Raw genomic sequence first — 23,628 nt, forward strand, 5'->3', positions numbered from 1 at the left:
TTAAATATTTACTTTTGTTTTTGTTAAATCCTGAATAACTCAACCTTTTATTATTTGGCATTTATCCATGTGCATTTATGGTTGGTTGCCCAAGCACTTCCGTTAATTGAAATAGTACTGTCATATTTAGAAGGAATGCATTAAGGATTAGCTGCCAGGCAAATAAAATTCATGGTATTTTCTTCTGTAGGGCATCAGGATGTTTTTGCAAAATTTTCAAATGTTTTCTAACCTGTTTAATCAGATGTGCTGCATATTCAGCCTGTACCAAACAATGGAACTCACGGCAGTTTAAATCATCTTCTGAAGGCACCTTTCTATAATCCATCTCAGTCAAAAGAAGAATCATCTCCTTCTTCATGCCCTTTTACCACATCAACTCCTGTGGATCAGTTAGGATGCAAGTGTGCCCTACAAGTAAGTAATGGCTCCAGAGTTCTATTTTTAATCAGAATATGAATTCTTCTTAACAATTCTTTAATATTATATTTTACAGATGTCGAATTCGGAAGCAATAAATCAAAGATTAAATCTCACCTCCGAAGCAAGTAAGTTGTTAGAAATAAAAGGAGCAAGGGTGATCTAAAATCTACACTCTTGGTTTTTTTTATTTTATATGATGATCTCAGTGGGACTCTTTGCAGAATGAAGTGCTTAATGAAGATAGGTTAAGATGAACAAATCTAGCCCATAATTAATAACCTCCCTTCCCTTTCCTTGCTATGGAGAAGAGGTTGGCTGAGAATCTCTTTAGGACACTGACCCAAATCTCATTAAAGGTAATGGAAAGATGCCTACTGGCTTTAGTGGGTTTTAGGTCAGGCCCAAGTTACTTTAGCAAAACAGGAGATAAAACTACTGTTCCCAGCCTCTCAGCCATCTCTTGCCCTTCATCTGGGGAAGAAGGGGCATAACTGGATTATTTTGGATTATCAGATAGAGCCTGATTTTTACTTCACTGACACACTGAAGCCCACAGAACTATATCAGTGTAAACTTACCATAAATTAGAGGAAAATCAAGGCCTGGCTTTTTGTGATATTTGCTCTGTCACTCTTGAGTAACTTATGTTTTAAACATACCATGAAAAATATTGTTCCACAATTTCAAATATCCAGAAGTACAAATCCTTAATAAACATTTTATATTTAGATTGTACATATTTTAATCAATTAAAATATCATTCTGTTTGGCGTATATTTAGTCCTCATTCCATATGCCTTTCTGCCAAGAAAAGTCTTTTCACAAGTCAAAAACTCAGTAACTATTGTTTACATTCTAGTAAAGAAAGTGGAAACTTATACTTTGCCCTATGGGAGACCTAGAGTTCTAAAGAAGCAAAACACCTACTGCCTTCTTTACCATCATCAGTATGTGAGTGGATACAGTCACAACCTCTGGATGCCACTGTGGAGTGCATACACTGTCAATAAAACTGTACGTTAACAAATATACTGATCATTCATAACCCTATTTTCTGAAAATGTAGAGCATTCATTAGGGACATTGGTATAAACCAGAGGACATTATATGACTCTTCCAAATGATTTCTTTCTTGCAATTTAATATTTTTTCTTATGAGAATAGAACAAGTTGTGTTTACATTTATGAAATTGCCCCAAAGCAATACAATTCCTATTCAGTGTTTGGTTTCAAGTGGTGGCAGGGGGTTTAAGCAACATATTTGTAATGCTTTTTAAATACATCTGAATTGTCCAAATCCATCTTATCTTGAAAAACAATATGAAAAATAATCAGAATTAATCATACCTTGCATACCTGAAAAATTATTTCAAAATATGGAAATGGCCACTTGATAGGGGCATAAAAGATGCAAACACTGAAGCACGGTCATTAAGATGGTTCATCTACACCTGTTTTTGTAAAATGGGTAAATAATCAGGATAGGCAAACAGAAGTGCAGAACCTGCATTAGGGTCTGTGATAGCATTTACGGACCCAATACAGAGATTAACAGTGAGTCTATAGTGCAATTCAAAACCTGCAGCTGGCCCATGCCAGTTGATTCAAGCAAAGGGGCTCTTCAATTGCAATGTAGATATTTGAGCTCAGGCTGCATCTCAAACTCTGCGATAATATGATCTCACAGAGTCTTGAGTGTATGCTGCAGCCTAGGGCCTGGCAATTCAAAAGGGCTCCTGGCTCCTGGCCACTTCCACTGCTACTGCAGCAGTGGTGGCGGCTGGAACCTTAGGCCTTTTAAATTGACACTGGAGCCCCACATGGCATGCTTCAGGCAGCTCTGAGGGTTTCCTGTGGTAGGTGCAGCATGCTCAGGGCCAGAGGGCCACCTGAGGGAAGCTAGTCACAGCCCCGCTCCTTCTGCTTGAGGCCTCACATCTTCCAGGGGCACAGAACTAGCCACCTCTTCATCTTGCCCAGGGCCCAGAGAATCTGTGGTCCTCACTGCCTGCAACCCAAACCCAAATGTTAACACTGCAGTTAAACAACCCCTTAGTGTGATCCCTGTGAGCCAGAGTCAGCTAGTATGAGCCTGCCATGGATGTCTAACTGCAGGGAATAAAACAGCAGTACTGGGCAAAGTGGGTCCTGCCCGTCGTCTCAGGAGCTGTGAAGCATAGTCCAAATGGAAGATCTGTTCAAAGGGGACTCACTCGGTCAGTCTGGGGGTGGCAGGGAGAGAGAAGAGAATGAAGGAGGAGTAGGTGGGTTGCAGAATTTAGAGGCAAAGTGATCCACAAGAAGTAGTCTGGACTATAGCCCAGACCCAACCGGGAAGATAAAGGACTGACCTTTTCCCCTTTCTTGCTCCTTGCTGAAGGAAGATTACTGGGCACTAGGAAGAGAGTTGAGGAATGCTTATTTGACTAATTAAACTGTTGGGGCTGATTGCAAACTGCATGCTGAGAGGGTGCGCAAGCCCCAAATTGAAGAAAGAGATGTGGATGTAGGAAGTGACTCATGGGAGGCTGGCCATTTGCAGCAGGAAGAAGTGATCATGACTATACATGGGCCAGGTTATGGATCCCTTTACCTCCTCCCCAGGACTATGGGGGATGGCGGGACTGTTGAGCCATGACTTGCCCAATTGGCCTGCTGACCATTGAATGAAAACCACTATACAGTTGCAAAGGGTGAAAGTGGGGAATGGAATATGAACAGTGAGAGAAAATAATAATAAATGTGAAAATAAATGCTACTAACAGGAAAAAAAATGAGTGCTTTCTCTTGGCTAGTCGATGGTAGTCATGCACACAGGCTCCAATTTGCTTCTCAATCCCTGAGAAAAAAGACAAACTCTGATTGCCAAGAATGGGTCCTTGTAAGTTTTCTTAAGCTTATCATTAGCTTTCTCTGCCAAGAAGCCTTTCCAAAACAAACAAACTACTGTACTGAGTAATTTAGACTAAAGCAGTTTCTGTTGCAAATGTCTTCCGTGTATATATACAATGCATAAACAGGATGATTGATACATGCTATAATTACAACTGGAGATGGATGAATCTTGTAGAGTTTATGTTTTCATGAATCTCTTGAACCAACTGTTTGGGGGTTGACAAGGTTTACAAAATGAATGGTGAGTTTGCATACCTTTTTCACTATAATTTAGCCTGCTTTTATTCCCCATGAGAAATAGTTTTAAAATGGATTTTTCAGCTAAATGGAAATCTGTATTTGTTTTATAACATGATATATATATGTCTCCTCCTTGTAGAAATACCAGTTTTTGAGGAAATTCTTTTAAACATACTATGCTGAGGGGGTTAAAAAACATAAACTTTTTCAAAGAAAGCACTTTAAATATATTTTCTTGAAAACTCCATTTTCTCTTGTAGAAACAGTTTTGATGGAATTTTTTTGACCAGCCTTAACTCAAGTTGTGGGTGTTTCACTGAAAGGTTCATACTCCATCATAGATGAGTACTGAATGAAAAGGGCTCTGATGTGTCTGGAGTGGACTATAAGAACCAAAAATCAGTACTTCAAATTATGCCATCTATGAGAAGATTATAAAATAGAGTTGATAAAAGTTCCCTCTCTAATAATATTCAAGAAAATAACATGGAAAAAAGTTACAAATGTAAGGAGTAGATTACATTTTCTAAACCTACATGATTAATTGCAGTTCTGGTTGGGTTTAACTAAATATAACTAATTAGAAGAAACAGGAGTTTTTAATATGAGAAAGCAGGACAAAAGCCTCATTACTTCTACCAATAGATGAGTCATAGGTGGCTTCAGTAGCTGTCTCTGTTTGTGTGCTTTGGGAACAATACTATGGTGATGCCAAGGTCCATGGAGATGGTTTTTCTCTAAATGAGCAATACATCCTGGGTTACTTCTAATCCAGAGAAATGATGCCCAGTGATTAGCAGTGCCTCTGAGTTAGTGTGTTTGGACTGCCAGACTGATACAGAGACACTCAAGCAGGACAACAAAAAGAAGCAGTCTACACTCATCTGCACCATTAATCTACTTCAGCTACACAATCGCGTAGCTGTAGTTGACATACTGTCCATGGTATCTTGTGTGCAGTAAGGTTGACGAGGGCTGTTCTCCTGTCGATGCTGGCTGCTCTTCTGGCTTTGATGGAGTACCAGTGCTTTTGGAGATAGATTTATCGCAGCTATAGCCGATGCAATAAATTGATGGTCGGTGGATTGATTGTTGCAGAGTCAATCCACTGTGAAGTTCAGACAAGTGCTGAGGTTTTGCTGACTCCATTTCCTGTAGATTTCCTCAAATGGCTGATTAGTCAGGAACAGTGCAAAGGGGGCAGTGTAGGGCTAAAAAGTTCTTGTATGTAATTGTCTTTTTGTGTGATGAGCATGTTATGATTGAACAATTCTTTCTGACTTGGTATTAATATGCAGTCATAAATATTCATATTATCATAATTACAGACAATATACCAGTAACAGCAGCTGGATTTTCTGTTACCTATGACTCTGAATCAGAGAAATATATAAGACTTAAACCAGTGGTTTCCAACCTTTTTAACCACAAGATCACTCTTCCAATTTAAGTGCAATGTAAGATCTACCTCAAACCCAAATACCCTTGCTCCACTTTCTTCCTGCCCCTTATTTGAGGCCCTGCCCCTGCTCCACCTCTTCTCCACAGCCTCCCCCCTGCTCACTCTGTTCCTCTTCCTCTCCTCCATCCTCACTCATTTTCATCAAGCTGAAGTAGGGGGTTGAGGTGCAGGCTCTGGTCTTAAGCCAAGGAATTTGGTGTGTGGGAGGGGCTCAGGGCTTAGCCCAGGGCAAGGGATTAGGGTCCAGGAGGGGTTTCAGGGTGCAAGCTCTGAGAAGGAGTTTGGGTGCAGGGGGGCTCATGCCTGGGGCAGGAGGTTGGGTTCAGGAGGAGGTTCAGGGATGGGATAAGGGTTCAAGAAGCAGACGCTGGCTGGGCACCATTTAATTGAGACAGCTTCTGGGTGGTGGAGCAGCAGGGTTAAGGCAGGCTTACTCCTGCCCTGGCCCTGCACCACTCCTGAAAGCATCTAGAATGCACAGCAATGGCTCCATGGCACCATGTGCTGCCCCTCATCTACAGGCACTGAGCCCACAGCTTCTACTGTCCATGGCTCCCCATTATTGATCAATGGGAGCTGCAGGAGTGGTGTCTGCAGGCAAGGACAACATGTGGAGACCCCCTGCTCTGCCTTTCTCAGGGGCTGTAGGGACATGCCAGCCACTTCCAGGAGCAGCAGTTTCCCCAGGGATAATTACTCCAGTCATGACAGTTTAGGCATTTTAGAACTTACTGCTCAAAGAATTAAATTAAGCGTAAGAGAGAAATGAAAATTATGAAATGCACAGACCAGTCAAAAACCAAAAATAACTCACTTTGCAAGCAGAAATAAGTAACAACAACCACCCACGTATGTGTTGGGTCGGGAGATGAGAGTGAAGGACAGTGTGGGTTTGTGAGAATGACAGAGACATACACAGTGTGTGAGAGTGACAGAGATTTGCATCGCCAAGTTCCCTCCAGCCCCTTCTCTCTAGAGGCTGTGTCTACACTGGGCCACTTATTCCGGAAAAGCAGCTGCTTTTCCGGAATAACTTGAAAGCTGTCTACACTGGCCGCTTGCTTTTCCGGAAAAGCAATGACAATCTACTGTAAAATTGTCAGTGCTTTTCCGGAAAAACTGTGCTGCTCCCGTTCGGGCAAAAGTCCTTTTCCGGAAAAACTATTCTGGAAAAGGGCCAGTGTAGACAGCACAGTAGTCTTTTCTACAAAAAAGCCCCGATCGCGAAAATGACGATCGGGGCTTTTTTCCGGAAAAGCGCGTCTACAATGGCCACGGACGCTTTTCCGGAAAAAGTGCTTTTGCAGAAAAGCATCCTGCCAATGTAGACACTTTAAGCATTTCCGGAAAAGGGTGCCAATGTAGACACAGCCTCTGTGTATAGAGATAAGGTACAGAAGTGGGGGGAGAAGAGACACTCAGACATCTTCCCCTTCTCCCTTTTCCTTCCCACACCATGCACAGCAAGCAGGAGGCTTCAAAGGGGGCACCTTCAAGGCAGAGGTTAGGAACAGCATGACAGCGGGTGCAGGAGCAACTGAATTGCCAGCACTTGATAGCTCCCTGGCCAAACCTGTAAGAATCACCTGTCAGAGTCTCCAAAATCTACCAGTAGATCCTGATTTACTAGTTGATGACCACTGACTTAAACTATTGGTGCTTGGAATGAATTTCTGAGGTAACATACTCATCTCCTCCAAAGGAAGGAATTGGTTGCATCAAGCCACCCACCTCTCCCACCCATTGATATTTTAGAGAAGAATGAGCTCCTTTTTCCACAACTCATTAATCAGCATGTAACAGGCTGGGATGCTAACTCTGTTGTTAGAGAGCAGAATTCAAAGCTACGGAATCCTTTATAATATTTTGTTGGTTGTGAGTTGAATTTGCACACTGGAACACTATAATTTTATTTGCCTTTCCGAGTTTGCTGTAGGCCCTCTACAGACTCTAGAGTATGTTTGTGGTTAAAGAAAATTACATGCAAGGATTTTTTGTTTAGTATAAAAATATTGCAAGTTAAATTAGCTTTTGAATCTTTTCTTTCAGTAATCTAATCTGCACAGCACTGTGATAAAAGCAGGCTTGAGACTTGTTTGGTATTTTATGATTTCTGACAAAAAAACGTCCTCAGAGCAATGGGATTATGGGGCCTTTGTTTTTTTATGGGTTAAGACTTTTTTCTGCTGGTATTACCACAGAAACAAACAAACAAAAAAAACCCTCCTGGAAGTGGCTGAAAATTGACAACAGACCACAGCAGCTGTGGAATACTATAGTTAGTCTCTCATGTAATGAAAATAAATTGTGCATCTGGAAACATTAATTACTGGGTTGTTTGAAAAAACTTATTTCTGTTACATGAACTGGAGAATGGATTGTGTAATTTCATCTATGGAATAGTCTTTTAAAGTTGTTGTAACTGGGTTTTCCTTCCTAGGCCGCCATGCTTTACCATGTGGCCTGGGATAGAGGAAATAAGAAGGATACAGCTATAGCTCCAGGGATGAAAGTCTTCTTTGGAATCTAACCCTATTGAAACAGAGTTTGTCTGTATAGCTGATGAAGATCATTGCTTAAGAAACCACTGCATGATACATACATTCTACCTAACTGTTGACCAATAGCAAATCTCGCATTTTGCGGGGATGGAAAAGTCATTCTGTAGATTCTGGCTTAGCAACTCTTGTGGTTTTTTTAAGTCTTCTGATTTCTTTGACCAAAGTCATTTGGGTATGGTATGCATTGACTGGATTAGCTCAGAATCTCTTTCTAGCAAAGGGTGATGATTATTTTAGATTTGTCAACAACTGTTGATATTGCTGATTATAAGGTTTTGTTGATTTGGTTGTGGAACCTAGCAAGAGTTGATTGGTTCCTCTCCCATCTCTCACTTATTTGTGGGTACTTATTTCTCCAACTAAAGAGTGCTCTCCTGAAAAGTACAATGTAGATCTATATTATTACCCTTCCTATTCAATTTGTAGAAGAGGTAAGTAGGAGAGACAGTGAAAAAATATGGGTTGAAATACATTCAGGGTGCACATGACCACTTGCTCTACATCTCTATCCTTTTGGTTTGACTGGAGAATTAGAATAAATACCCCCGACAGAAATGTAAGACTTGGTGAGAATTACTGTGCATGTAGAGAAGAGTAAAATAATGTTGGTGGCTTGGTACAAGCTGCTAGAAGAGTTAGTGGGATTTATATTGGTTCCTCTGACCAGGGAAGTTTAAATGCCATCTGTAGTCCAGATGCATGACTTAGATGTTGTAGATAGATCTTGGGCTGTTCCTGGATGCTCAGGGAGCAGCCATAATTAGGAGCACATTCTCATTTGGCTTTGGTGAGAAAAACATATGATATTTTCTCTCCAAGATAGTCCTTGCCTCATTTATTCATATGTTTGTCACCTTGTGATTAGATTCCTCTAATAATATCTTCTTGGGGCTATACTTAGAGGCCTTGCAGAAACTGACACTATTGATAATGTTGATATTAATCAATTGATATTTATGAGATTGATCAGTATTGATCATTGCAAACTAGATGCACGTAGGAACACATAATCCCGACCAGGCACAGAAAATAATGGGGTCTATCTTAGCTGTTACCACTCCATAAAGAGATCTGGGAGTTATTGTGTATAGTATTCTGGGAACATCCCTTCAATGTGCAGTGGCAGTCTAAAAAGCTAACAGGTTGTAGGGGATCAGTAGGAAAGGGATGTAGAATAAGACAGAAAAATCTCATATTATATCTATATAAATCCATGGTACATCCACATCTTGAATACTGTGTGCAGATGTGGTTGCCCCATTTCAAAAATATATGTTGGAACTGGAAAAGGTATGGAAAAAGACAACAAAAATTATTAGAGTTGTGGAACTGCTTCCATCTGAGGAGAGATTAATAAGACTGGGAATTTTCAGTTTGCAAAAGATGTCTAAGGAATGTTAGAGGTCTATAAAATTGTGAGTGGTGTGGAGAAAGTGAATAAGGAAGTGTTATTTACTCATAATAAAACAAGAATGAGGGGTCACCAAATGTAATTAACAGGCAGCAGGTTCAAAGCAAACAAAAGGAAATATTTCTTCATAGTCAGCTTGTGGAACTCTTTGCCAGAAGTTTAATGAAGGCCAAGACAATAAGGGTATGTCTACACTGTGGTGCTATTTCGGGATACTTCCAGTACCCCAAAATAGCTATTCCGCATCTTGACAGCACGGCCGTTATTTCGAAATATCTTTCAAAATAAAAGGCGCACTGTTCCAACATTCCTGTAAACCTTATTCCATGAGGATTAAGGGATGTTTCAGAATAACGGTTTATTTTGAGTTTGGCGTTGTGTAGACAGCATCAAATGACAAAATAAGCCATTTTGAAATTAACTCAAAATAAGCTAGCAATTGTGTAGCTTATTTTGAGCTAAGGGTATTGTGCAGATGCACCCTAAAAGGGTTCATAATAGAAATAAATAAATGGAGAATAGATCCATCAATGGCTATTAGTTGGGATGGGCAGAGATGGTGTCCCTAGCCTCTGTTTGCCAGAAGTTGGGAATGGCCAGCAAGGGGATAGATAAATTGATGATTACCAGTTCTGTTCATTCCCTGTGAAGCATCTGGCATTGGCCATTGTCAGAACACAGAACACTGGGCTAGATGGACCATTAGCCTGGCCATTCTTAATGTTCTCATAAATGCTTTCACCTGGGTGGTAAATGGAGTTTCACCAGGGAGCAATTACACCTTTACTACAGGATCTGCAATGTCTCTGCATTCCCAGAAGGAATTGGAAGGTTTTGGTGATAATTTACTGAGCCTCAAGTAGTTTGGGGCCTGATTTCCTGAGAGATCATTTATCTCCTTACGATACTGTCCCAGTTAGTGGACAAGTTTCATTTGGAGTTCTTTTCAACCTGCAGGAGACCACTGCTCAGATAGATATTCCTGAATTTGGATCACAGTTTCCCCTTGAGCTTACCAAAGATTGCATTTATTAATTTTCTATACATGCTGCAAAATCCCCCAAGCTTTTGGAGAAGGTGCAGGTGGAGGTCTTTGGTGATTTGGGTTTAAATTAGTATCCTTATTGTATCTCTGATCCTGCAATTAGATCTACTAACATGTGGAATCGCAATCATCTGGATCACTGTTGTCTTCAGCTGGGGATCCTATGGGCCTAGAGTTTCAAATTCGTGGATTTCAGAGCAGGATTTTGACTTATATTTGCTCGATAATTATTTACTTTTTACATTATAGTGTATCAATGTAAGGGACTCCTGCAAAGATTGTCATACTTGTAAACAAAGAAATAAAATCAAAGTGCAAAAAAGAGGCACAAGCAGGATTTCTTCCCACTGTGATTCACCTTTAACAAGTCAAAAGTGATACTGCACTACATCTGTCACCTTCCTGTCTAATAATGGTCTATAAAGCTTTAGCTGCTTTCCTAGATTATTAAAACCAAAGCCACATAAAAAATCCTCAACATGTAGTGTTAAAAATAGAAGAAATCTCATTAGTTATCAAAGCTGCATAAAATTAATTATAATATCCCATCAAACAAACAAAACTAAGAAAAAATTGGAAACAGAAGCAAGAGCTGCTGCTGGAAAATAAAAAGCAGTTGTGCAGATAAAATACAATTCCAGTGTTGTTGTGCATGCAAGCCTAGCTGTTGTACTTAGAAAATTAGAGTTGAAATGTTGTGGGCCAGATCTTCAGCTGGTGTGAATTCACATTTCTTTATTGAACTGAAAGGAGTTGTACTGATCTATAGCAGCTGAGAATCTAGCTCATGAAGTTTATTGGTGTCATTTCTTAGTCCATTTGGATATTGCTAAAATAATATCAACCAGTGAGCAGTTCTCATATGTTAACTGTTATTCAATAGGAAGTGAAATCATGAAAGACATTATTTTTAGAGCATTGAATGGACAAAACATGTCATGTTTTTGGGCTAAGATGATACTTGCTGCTAAATTGTACACAGTGCTAAGGGTTTTCCCTAATTGGATTACTGAAACATAGAAGGACCAAGAGAAACCACTCTACAGAAAACACCAGTTTCCATTACTTTCATTGACCTGATTCATTATGAAAATAGGAAAAGATTAAATGAAAACCATTCTAGGATATCACAAACCATACAGGGCATAAGGTTAGCCACAACTGTGGGTGTAACACAATTTTCCCCCTTTTTCCTTTCAGCAGGCAGACGCATCTTCACTTCCTGCCACTGTTCCAGACTGTCTGCGGGCTGATGTTAGGATCCCTGTTGCTCAAAGCCAAAACTGTTCCGACTACATGCCTGATCTGAACATCACCCACGGTTTCCTCTATCCTCCCAGTCAGTAGGATTCTTTTTATAGCTAATGTTTAGTAAGTCTTAAGCAACTGGATGTGGGTTTGTGTTTAAAACATATCTAAAATGTGAAAACAACCTGCTGGGAATACATGTGCTGTGCAGAAAAAAAGGTTTCCATTGGCTGTGTGTTGACCAAAAGCAGAAAAACTACTATTATAAAGTCAATACATTTGCAAAAGCCAACCCCAGATCCATTCTAACCCTACCTGAATACTTTTAGTTCAGAAGATTTAGGAGTACAGGCAGTCCCCGACTTACGCGGATCCAACTTATGTCGGATCCGCACTTACGAACGGGGCTTTCTTGCCCCAGAGGTCGAGGTGGTGGATTGCTACCTGCGAGCTCCGGGGCGAGAAAGCCCCGTTCGTAAGCTGCTCCGGTGCCCCTGGTCTGCTGGAGACCGTCTCCAGCAGACCAGGGGCACCGGGCGGGTTCCCGCGCTTCTGAGGCTTTGCCAGAGCAAAGCCTCAGAAGCGCGGGAACCCGCCGCTGCTGTGGCTTCAGTCCCGGTGCCTGTGGTCTGCTGGGGATGGTCCCCAGCAGACCACAGGCACCGGCGGGGTCCCGCGCCTCTGAGACTTTGCCAGAGCAAAGCCTCAGAGGCGCGGCACCCCGCTGCCGCTGCGGCTCTGCTCCCCGTGTCCCTGGTCTGCTGGGGGGGGGGGCACACTAGCTGCGCCCCCCCCCCCCCCCCAGCAGTCCAGGCTTTTGTTTTGGACCCTGGGGCAGAGCAGCTGGGGCGCTGCGGATTGGTCCTGCAGCGCCGCTCTGGGCACTACTGGACCAACCCGGCAGCACCCCAGCTGCTCTGCCCCAGGTCCTGATTCAGCCGCTGCTGGTCCGTTTCAGCAGTGGCTGAATCAGGACGCCTGGGGCAGAGCAGCTGGGGTGCTGCTGGGTTGGTCCAGTAGCGCCGAGGAGCGCTGAAACTGACCAGCGCTGACTACAGGAAGACGGAGGCGGAGTTGCTCTGCCCCAGGCTTCCTGGAATCAGCCGCTGATCAGTTTCAGCAGCAGCTGACTTGGGGACGCTTGGGGTTCTTAAATTGAATCTGTATGTAAGTCAGAACTGGCGGTCAGTTTCAGCAGCGGCTGAATCTGGACGCCAGTTCCGACTTACATACAGATTCAACTTAAGAACAAACCTACAGTCCCTATCTTGTACGTAACCCGGGGACTGCCTGTACTTTTAAAAAGGAAGACATGCTGGATATGATTAAAACACAAAGAGACCACAGTGGAGTCAATAATCTGGATATATCTCCATATTTTGATTTTCTTATGTTAGTTCTGATGTATTGGAGCGGCTAGTTTTGTCATTCCATAGCCCTTTTTGTCCATCACAAAGCTACCACATAATTTGGTGTATCTGAGCAGTCTTTTCTTCAGGGCCTGCATCCCAATGGAAAAAAAAAGTATAGTCTAGAGTAGTCCATTGAAATAGAAATGGATCAAATAAACGCATCTATTTAAAAAAATGTATAGGTTGCTAAAAAGTTGAATAGGTTTGAGATGACAAAATCCTGGGGAATAGATGTGGCATAATGTGCTCCTCTCTGCCATTCCTCAGAGATTAAATTTTCTTGAAAATATTTACAGGAGGGTGATATTTTATGGAATGTCAGAGATTTTTTTTGTCTATCCCTTGGTAATTTTTTCCAGTATTACACAGGACAAGCCACCAATCCTGTTCAAAGCACTACAGCATCCTCCAGATATCATATCCATGTGTGTGTATATATTTAATTATGTATCATTCATGTACGTATATTTAGTTAGTTCAAATATTAATGTGAGATTTTAATTAAAGAAACCAGCAGTAACTTGCCTTTAATCTACAGTGATGCATAAACTGCACATTGTGAAACAAACTTCATGTATATCAGTAATTAATGCATGTTTCATTTTTTTGTAGATTTCAATACAACTGCTCCAGAACAATATGATGCCTTACTTACCAGCAATATTGTCCCCATGTATAAAGAATTCAAAAGTAGGTTTCGAAGGGCTCTGCTAAATACTTTCCTGCAGATTATTAAATTGACTAAACAAAGTGAAGAAAAAATTAAAAGATTTTAAACATTCTTTTCTTAACTCATCGTATTCAGTATACCCTGATCTAGTACAATTGTACCAAAAAGTTGTTTTTAAAAATAGCTATAGAAGATTTTAAAGCACATCCATTCTATTCATTTACTTTACTCTTTTCTCTGGACAACCCTACTTAAAAACTGTTTCTTGCTAATTGGCATTCCTTACTACTAAACTTCACAGAGATTCTTTGCCCCTCGCTACTGCCTTTGAATCACTCAGGTGGTGCAAAGAGAGAGAGCATAGACTGGCTGCAAAACTGTTGCTGGGGTTTCTCTTGGTGTAGGGAATAAAGTCTCCAGTAGATGTACAGATGGAATAGTTGGCTTCTATTTTATCTTCTCATGACCCCATGCAGGCAGAGAAGTAGACAGGTTGGAATTATTAGCCAGCTCTGTGATATTGCTCCTACTTCACCACAGAATCTCATCAAGCCATATCTTTATTAAGGAGATTTATATCGGGTAGATGTGCTTATTGTACAACTATAATGAACCCTGAGGTTATTCCCCTCCCTCTATCCTTATTAGTAAGCATGAGGTGTGACTTGTCTACAGATGCATGTTTTATCTAATGGATTTTTTTTTAAGACAAAGAAGAATTATACAAAATGCTATAGGAAATAATCAAAAAGAGGAAGAAAATAAAAGTAACCGGACTGCTTTTCATAGTTCATTCATATCCCATGCGCTCAAATCACATAAAACAAAGAAACTCAGAACAGCAAAATGTGCTAAATTCCAAAGGGAAAATAAATAACTAGAGACAGAACACCCTATCACAAGAAATATAAAATTTGCTGGCCAATTACTGCAGTTATAGATTACATCATTAAGAAGCAAACAGAAAAGAGTGTTTTTTTAGCTAGACTATATATAACCGTGCATTTATCATCTCTAGTTTACATTGTAAAGATAAACGTTTAATTAAATTACAGAAGTACATTAAGTTAAATGGCCCACTGGTATTTGAAATGTGTTCAGCTGGCTCCCAAAAAAACACCCTCTCAGCACCTCTTGACACCTTTGTCAGTAATCTCAGCAGAGAAGCCAAGAACTGATAGGCATTGAAAATGAACTCTCTTCTCAGTTCAAGAATTTGCTTTTTACAAATTCAGGTTGCTGGACTGTGTGGAGAAGCTTGCACTTGCATAACCTTTGCCACATCTCTTCCATAGGTGAACAGAGTACATTGGTTTTATTAGTACCCGTTTCCCTCTAAATTCACTTAAAAATTATGCATTTTAAAAATATATATGAAATATAAAAGAAGTTGTGGCAATTTAGCTTGGAAAAATGTGAGGCAAAGAATGAAAATGTCTTTGGCAAAAACTGAAAAAATATTTGCAGGCTCAGTCATATAATAGAGGAAGAACATTTTGGAACTTGTATTAAATATGTTCAACTATTATTTTAATGACAGAGATATGGAACTATTTCCATGAGGTGCTGCTTCTAAAGTATGCTACTGAGAGGAATGGACTGAATGTGGTCAGTGGACCAGTGTTTGACTACAATTACGATGGCCATTTTGATGCACTTCATGAAATTACACAGTAAGTACAAAAAAAAAAAGGTAACTGTTATGTTCCAACCATATTTCATTCCATTCCACACATATTCTTTCAGGCTGAATGACATCTGTTACAGGTTAAGAGAATTTAAAAAGATCAAAAGTAAAGAATCCATGAGAGAAGCATCCAGTGTCTGCATCCTCTTCAAGCTGACATAATCCTTGGGAATGTAAAGTTGTACTATCGAGAAAATAGTCTTATCAGTTACATATTTACATGCTGATACTACACACACACAGATATCAAACAAACAGTGTACTAATCACATGAGTTACAGATGCATGTGATGTAGCTGGCAACCTTGATCTGCTTCCCATGAAAATGCATTTTTGGGGAAGGACTCTGCAACATCGGAACATCAAAATACCTATACTGGGTCAGCTCAATCACCTATGTAGCTCACTATTGCCCTCCTCACAGTGCCCATTGTCAGATACATCAGCAAGAATGAACAGAGCAAGGAAACGTGAGTGATCCGGGCCCTGTCATCCAATCCCAGCATTTAGCAGTTGGATATTTAGGGACATCCAGAGCATGGGGTTGCAGATCTGACCATTGTGGCGAACAGCTTGTGGAACTGTAGTAATTGGTGATGCTATAGTCAAGGCTACACTTAATGCCACATCTATCAAGGATATCTTGGAAATAATAAAATCAGTTCTGTCATGGTGCAGAAGGGTGGACAGGCTGGAGATTCCTCCTAACCAAAATGCTATAATGCCCAATAAATCACATAACACTGTCTACATTTTTTCCACAAACATGTTTTATCCTGCACAGTTAGTCTGACTATACTGCACAGTTAGTATAAAGAGCCTGATGTGTAAGTGGAAAGTCAGGGTGCATAGCACATCTACAAGTCATTCAGCACCTCACAGATCAATCCCCACTGGGCTAAAATATTGGAGTTGAGAAATTTTTCTTGGTGAATACTAAACTGATTTAGCTTTATATAGTTGGTTATCAGGTATCCTTTCCTCCATGGCATTTCAGATTAGGCATTGTCAGCTCTCCCCCACCACACTAATTTTCTCTTTAATTTTTTGCAAATTAAACTTCATTATATATTAAATTGTTAACAGAATTGAATAAAAATATCAAGCTTAATCCTGCAAGGTGCAGTGCACTTTGGCCCTGATCCAGCAAAAGCTCATAAGCACCCACTTAACTTTATGCATGTGAGTAGTCCCATTTGATTCCAGTAGGACAATGCTTAAAAATGGCTTCTAAAGCTACTGACCTTGCTAAATATTCAGACAAACTGAATATAGGCCGTTTTCAAGTTGTACAATTCTTCACTAATGTGTGTGTGTGTGTCTATAGATACACATACCATATAATCCCATTGATCAGTGTTTGTGAATTGTAATACTATCTTCATGTTGATGACTATCAAACTTATCCCTTAATTAATGTTATTTTATAGGCATGTAAACAACACACAAATCCCTGTCCCGACTCACTACTTTGTGGTGCTGACCAGCTGTAAGAACCAGTCTTATACACCATTGACCTGTGCAGGCTCCTTGGATGTTTTATCTTTTATCATTCCTCATCGACCTGACAACAGTGAAAGCTGTGTTGTAAGTATTGGTTTTGTCTCTGCCCAGTGTGTGTGTATGAACTGTGATTCCTACAGAATTGCTTCTGGGAGAGGCCTTTAGATTCCTGTTTATTTAACTCAGTCATTCTTGATTTAAACCAAAACCAGTCAAGAATGAAGGATGTAATTATTACAGCTTGTGAGGAGCTTGTTCATGTTGTCAGGTTGAGTGGTAGCAGCCTTGAGTTCTGAGTTACAAGAATTATTGGGAGGGTAAAAAGCTGGGGCATCAGGGAGTGAGCAGGTGAGGTAGATTCTAAAGAGTGAGACAATCAAGTAGGGAAACTACTAGCCTGCCATTCAGGCAGCAAGGAAGGATCCTGTGGGTGTGATGGGCTCAGAGCAGCTGTCATTTAGCAGGTGGCAGGGCCAATAAGAGCTACAGAATAGAGATGACTTAGATCAGTCCTCTCTGGCTATGTCTACACTTGTGGCTTCTTGTGTGAGAAATATGCAAATGAAGCTAAGCGTGGAATATCACTGAGCCTCATTTGCATACCTAATGAGCTGCCATTTTTGCAGAAGAGGCCCTTGAGCTGTCTACACTGCCCCTTCTTGTGCAAGAAAAACCCTCTTGCGCAATGCTGTTATTCCTGAAAATAATGTAGTGTAGACATAGCCCCTGTGTTTAGAGGGTTGCAGAAAGGAGAAGAACTAGTTTATGAAGAACTAGCAGACTTACCTGGGTCCTTCAGGGCAGGGGGCTGGAACTCTGGGGAATGCAGGACTCAGGGCAGGACCTTGGAGTTGTGTGTATTGGGGAGAGTGTAGGAGGCAGGGGGTGGGGGTACAAGGGTGAGGACTGAGGTGTGGGTGTGAGTGGGAGCTCAGGGCAGGAAGTCCCATCCAGCATGGGCCTTTTCTCCCCCCTCCCCAACCCTCCTAGCTCTCTCAGCTACCAGGGGCTCTTTTCTTGCCCCTCTTGATTCCCCCCCATCCCTTTAGCTGCCAGTGACCCTTTTCTCTCCTTTTCTCACCCCCTCCCCACCCAGAGCCCAGCTTCAAGGGGCCCTTTTCTCTCCCTCACCCCCACCTCCGCTCCCAAGCACCAGGGTCCTTTTTTTCTACAGCCTTCCCTCCAGCACTCCAGCCAATAGGGTTGCCAGGTGTCCGGTTTTGAACTGGACAGTCCAGTATTTGAGCTTTCTGTTCAGGAAACAAATTGAGAAAATAGAAATGTCCAGTATTTTCTAAATATGATGTAATGTAGATTGTGATGTCATGTCAAGTGTGTCCGGTATTTCTGTTGAAACCATCTGGCAACCCTACCAGACAAGGGCTGGGAGGAGGCAAAGGATTTGGGGCAGGGGATACTTACTGGTGTGCTTGCAGGCAAGACGATGGAGCTCCAGCCCTGCTGGCCACTCTTCTTCATGACACGGCTGCCCCTAGTGGACACTCCCATATTGCATCCCTCCAAACTGCAGCCCCTCTCTTTTGTATGTTATGGGAAACTGTCCTGTTCCCCGGAATTTCAGTTGTCTTGGCACAACCAAACTTGTTCTTAGACTATTTCAGTGGTAGGATAGCATCAGCAAGATTACTCCCTTGGGCATAGCTAAGGAAAATATTACTTCTTGTTTTGTCTTTTGCTAATATTACCAGATAATGTACTTTTACATGAATGCTTTTTCTAAGATTGAAATTAATAGCCATTAACCTTGATGTTTAGTGGGACACTTTAGAGTACATAGTAAATAGGGGCATGTCTACACAGCAACATTATTTCAAAACAATTAACCTTGTTTCAAAATAACAGTCCTTGTCTGCACAGCCAGGAGTTATTTTGAAAGAATGTCGAAATACTGTCAAGCTGGAGAAATTCTTACTCCAACTCCTGTAACCTTCATTGTACGGAGGAAGAGTGCTCTTTCAAAAGAAGTGCTGTGTAGATGCTCCCAGTTTTGAAATAAGCTATTTCAAAATGAGCTACGCAATTGAAGCTCTGCTGTGTAGACGCACCCTACGTGATAATTAGAGTCCTGCAAATCTGTGGGTATCTGCTTTATGTCCACAAGTATTGGATGCAGGCCTGCTGACAGTGGAGGCAGGGGCAAATGGGGCAACTGTCCCAGCAATTCAAAAGGGCCTAGGGCTTCTGGCCGCCAGAACCCCAAGCCCTTTATATTACCGCCAGAGCGCTGCATGGCACACTACAGACCCCTGAGTGGTGCGCCTCCGAATAGTGTTGGGTAGTGCAGCTCTAAGGGGGCTGCTCTGGCCCTGCCCCTTCTGCCCAAGACCTCCCTTCCAGAATTAGATTCCCCTCTCACCTTGTCCAGGGACCCACTGAGTCTGTTGGTTCACCTTGGTGGATGCAGATATTCATGGCTCATTTTTGCGGATACAGATATGGATTTATATACTTATATGCAAATTTTGTATCTATAACTCTGCACATTTGAAGATATCTGCTTTATATTTGGGGTATCCACATCCGTGGATATGAATATTTGTGGATAATTTTTGCAGATACAGATACAAATTTTGTATATATACAATTTTGTAGATGTTTGCTTTACAACAGCAGGTATCCACAGAGGTGGATATGGATATCCATGGATCATTTTTGCAGATGTAGATACCAATTTTGTATCCATTCAGGGCTCTAGTGACAGCAATGGAAAAAAAGTTTCCATCCTTTTATGAACAAATCTCTATAGTAATAGTCCAAACATTATGATGATTTTAATCATTTCTCTTAATACTTTATTTTTCTTTTATTTATTTTTTTTGGCAAACAATAGAAAACACTATACTGATTTGTAAGTGGAAGTGGAAATGTTATTCCACTGTATTTTGTAGTTGAAGGGCTACTGAAATTCAACAAAATATTTATCAGCAGCATTCTGCTTCTTTGTCACTTCTGTTTGCTTACAATCCTCTCTCAAAGTACAGGTTATTCCTCAAAGGTCCTGATATTATTCTATACATTCTATTCTTACATGCCACTATCCAGCCTAAATAATTAATTAAGTCGAGTATAACTAATTGAAAACAGTAATATCTGTTCAACAGAGTAAATCGACATCAGGAAAGAGATAAAACATTCATTTGATCGAATTCAAACCAGACATCCATATACAAGACTATATAGATTTCCAGGAAGAGAATGGAAAGAGATTTATCAAGTGAAGGCCTTTGCACCATACAAGGCTTTTCTGTTGTTTGGCAATGTGAAAGAATAACCAGTGTTTGACCTTTGCATGTTTTGCTTTGGCAGGATGGGCAACCAGAATCCCAATGGGTTGAAGAAAGAGTTCAGGCTCATTCAGCACGTATTCGAGATGTAGAACTTCTAACTGGCCTTGACTTTTACCAGGATAGAGATCAACCCCTCTCTGAAATTTTACAGCTAAAGACATTTTTGCCAACATTTGAGACTATCATCAACTGAGCATGTGTCAGTAACGTGGGGAAAAATCTAAGTAAATCAATTTTTCCTGCAAAGAAAAAATCAGTACAGTTCTTCAGTTGATCAATAAAACAAACTTGTAATACAATAAATGTAAATTTTATTTTTTTCTCAATTTTTCCGTCTTTTGTCATTTATTAGGTATGAGGTTGAAAGGGGCCCTTTTAAAATGTTGACTGCCAGATAATTTTATTTTAAAGAGTGCTAAAAAAAATGTAGTGTACAGAAACAGGAGATGGTAGGCAAACTCCTACTAGTTGGTTTTCTTATTGCCAATTCAGGGGTATGGTTCTCTCTATTTAGTACGTTGTTCTTTTACATGTTATAGAGGGCACTATGATCAATACCAACCAAGATAATCACAATTATTAATGAGGGCTATGTTTTTATTAAAGAAAGGAAAAGAAAACATTAAACAATGCAAAGGATAAACTGGTTGCCTCCATTACAAGTTCTTTTATATGTCTCTCCATGGATAACTTTTAATGGAGATTATTCCACTTCGTGAGTGGGGGGGCACTTTTCTCTTAGAATACTTTGATCTTAACTCACCATTTCCTCAAATTATTATGAATTCATATTTAATATCTTATTGTATACTTAAAACTGGTCATAAAGTGGCAAAAGAATTTAAGGGAAGTGGAGCTTGTCTAGTTGTTAATAATCTAAACTGTCTACTTTGCCCAACAATAAACTATGAAAATGAAGATAGTTAAATTAGTTACTTAAAGAAGCCATTTCAGGAGCTGTCTGAAAACAGACCACTTATGGATGTTAAGAATCCTAAATCCACAGACATCTCACTATTTCTCTGCTTAGCCCCTGTATCACATCTCCAGGAATACATAGGCTAACCAATAATTTTTAAGGCTGTGTCTACACTGTGCATCTTATAATGGCGAGGCTGTGCCACTCCAGCGGTACTGGTGTAAGGGAAGCAGTGTAGCCACTCTTTGTCACTGGGAGAGCATATTTTAGTTAATTTCCTCTCACCAATCAATTTTCAAGCTTTTGGTTTCATGCCTTCAGTGTTGTCTTAGGGTTTGTCCACACTGGAAATATTACAGTGGCAGAGATGTAACCCAAGAGTACGGGGGTGTTGTTCCTATCAGTCAAGAGACAGTAGCCAGGTTCCCAGAATTGACCTAAATTGTCTATACTGGAGGTTGAATTGACTAAACTACGGGTGCAGGGCTTAACTCGAAATAATCTATGCAAATTGAGCTACAACAATTGCCTAGCTTATTTCGAAATTGGGAGAGTCCACTCAGCACCTCTTTTGAAATAGAGCTCTCTTCCTCCGACTTCCCTTACTCCTTGTACAATGAGGGTTACAGTATTTGGAATAAGAAGTCCTCCGGCTTGACAGTATTTCAACATTATTTTGAAATAACTGCCTGCTGTGTAGCCATGGACTAAGTTATTTCAAAATAATGCTAGTTATTTCAAAATAATGTTCCTGTGTAGATGTACCCATAGTCTCTCAGGGATGTGGATTTTTCACATTCCTGAGTAATATAGCTGTGTCAACCGCACCTTTTAGTGCACACTAGGTCTTAGGTGACACTTTCAGGTCCTTCATAAGAAGTCTGTTTTAATACATATGCAACCTTTCTTTACTTGGTTCCGGAGGAGAGGCTGGGGGGTTGGGTTACATGGGCAGGGGGAAGGAGTGGGAGAACAAAGGGTTGGGGGGGACGAAGAGGCTGGGGTGGCTCTGGCCAGGAGATTTACCTCGGAGACTCCTGGCCAGCAGCCCGGCAGGTTTCTCAGGCAGGCTCCCTGCCTTCCATATCCCTGCACTGGATGTTGGGCCGTGTGCTTCTGTGAACAGTTGCAAGTCCGAGGAGAAGGAGAAGTACTTCGCACACTGCCTAGTCTTCAAACAGGCAGCTCCCATTGGCCAGAAACTGGCCAATCTGTTCAGTGTATCAGGCCCCAATTCAGGACTGTGTGTGTGTTTGTGTGTGGATAAACTTTTTCTGCTGTACATGTTTATAAAGAAATCCAGAGCTAGGAAAGGGAATATGGCCTCTGGAAGAAGTGTTATGATTCAGGAAAATAACTAATTTCTGTAATCAATTAATAGTATGTAAATTTTGAGTATTACAATCAAATATGTAGTTTACAATTCATGTATACTGCATTTTGGTGCATTTGAGTTTAAAATAACTTTGCACACAAGAGTGTGCTAATAGACCCTGACTGCTGACTTGGTCTCAGAAAGGGAACAGGAGAGGGTTCTGAACATGAGCAACCTGAATATTCTAGTCCAGGGGCTAAGGCACCGTCTAGAATTAGATCCAGGTTCAACTTCCTGCTGTGCCATAGGCTCTTTGCTGTAGGAGAGTTCTCAGCTAGCCTAGAGCCAATTCCTGCAGTTCCAACCCACAGCCCCTGGCAAACCTACTGTACAGAAACTGTCTTGACAGTTCATCTGTACCGTCAGATATTCCCCAATATTGGTGTGTGTCAACCTTTTAGTTCTTCATGTGGTCCACAGACCTTCTCTTAAAACTAACATTTCTTGCTGTTTACAGAGACAGTCATGGGGAGGATTTTCCTCACTACTAAATTCAACAAGTGAGTCTAGTCAGAAGTAATTTGAGACATGTCTAGAGTTGGGACCCATTTAGTGGAAAGTTTGTGGGTTGTTTTTTTCCTTCTTTCCCTCCCTTATTACCAGAAGTTTGTGCCTGCATCACTGGGATCTGGAAACTGATACTGTAGTTCAACATGTTAATGGGTTAAATAACTGGACAAATCTTACAGTTTACTTCAGTGAAATTTTTAATTATCATTTAAGTATTATTTACCCCGCGTCAAGGATCCATGTATTGATTGTGTGTAAAAATATAAATTTGACAAACTGTACATTATACTAATGAGTCCCAATATTCTGTTAGTTTTTTGATTGCCACTACACATGGGGCAGATATTTAGAGACAGCTATCCATGAAGACTCCAAGATCTCTTTATTGATGAGTTCAGCTAATTTAGACCCCACCCCTGTGTATGTATATTTGGGATTATATTGTGTCAGCACGTGCATAACTTTGTATTTACCAATATTGAATTTCATCTGCTATTGTGTTGCCCAGTCACCCAATTTTGTGAACTCACTGTTTACCCTTTTTTTTTTTTCAGATCATTTATGAATGTGTTGAACAGCACTGGTCCCAGTACAGACCCCTGAGGATACCTCTGTTTATGTCTTTCCATTCTCACCAGTTATTCCCAGTCTTTGTTTCCTATCTTTTAACTGGAATACCGGACAAAGCTTTCAACTAAGGATCCTTAGTTTACTTTAATGACAAATCCTTTGTAATCTTTATCACTCTGCCTCTGCTTATAGACAAACTCTCTGCCTCACTGGCTGCGCTGCTCCCAGCTTTCAAATTAATCACATATCACATTTGACATGTGTTGCAATTAAGAGCTCTGTCTAAGGATAGGATGAATAGACTCTTGGTACAACATTCAGGTGGGGGAGCTAGAATTGCTAAAAGACACCATGACATCCCTGCATAAGGCAGTGAGAGGGAGCAAGAA

General features: G+C 40.8%; 1 protein-coding gene across 6 annotated transcripts in view; it reads left to right on the forward strand.

Annotated features, from left to right (window-relative positions):
• ENPP3 (ectonucleotide pyrophosphatase/phosphodiesterase 3) overlaps positions 1 to 23,362 on the forward strand; it is a 74,831-nt gene extending 51,469 nt beyond the window's left edge. For 4 of the 6 annotated variants that reach the window (XM_075924190.1, XM_075924185.1, XM_075924184.1 and 1 more), the window contains 9 exons: positions 245 to 417; positions 497 to 548; positions 1,283 to 1,437; positions 11,238 to 11,376; positions 13,310 to 13,387; positions 14,908 to 15,040; positions 16,485 to 16,641; positions 19,885 to 20,089; positions 23,224 to 23,362. In XM_075924190.1, the coding sequence (XP_075780305.1) occupies positions 245 to 417; positions 497 to 548; positions 1,283 to 1,437; positions 11,238 to 11,376; positions 13,310 to 13,387; positions 14,908 to 15,040; positions 16,485 to 16,641; positions 19,885 to 20,058 (1,061 nt within the window). In that variant the 3' untranslated portion in view covers positions 20,059 to 20,089; positions 23,224 to 23,362. Of the gene's footprint in view, positions 1 to 244; positions 418 to 496; positions 549 to 1,282; positions 1,438 to 11,237; positions 11,377 to 13,309; positions 13,388 to 14,907; positions 15,041 to 16,484; positions 16,642 to 19,884; positions 20,192 to 23,223 lie in introns of those variants that run through there. The other 2 variants (XM_075924188.1, XM_075924186.1) reach the window with 2 other exon arrangements.
• Positions 23,363 to 23,628: the final 266 nt, after the last annotated feature.

The sequence above is a fragment of the Pelodiscus sinensis genome, chromosome 3, assembly GCF_049634645.1.
Source record: "Pelodiscus sinensis isolate JC-2024 chromosome 3, ASM4963464v1, whole genome shotgun sequence".
Taxonomy (NCBI): domain Eukaryota; kingdom Metazoa; phylum Chordata; order Testudines; family Trionychidae; genus Pelodiscus; species Pelodiscus sinensis.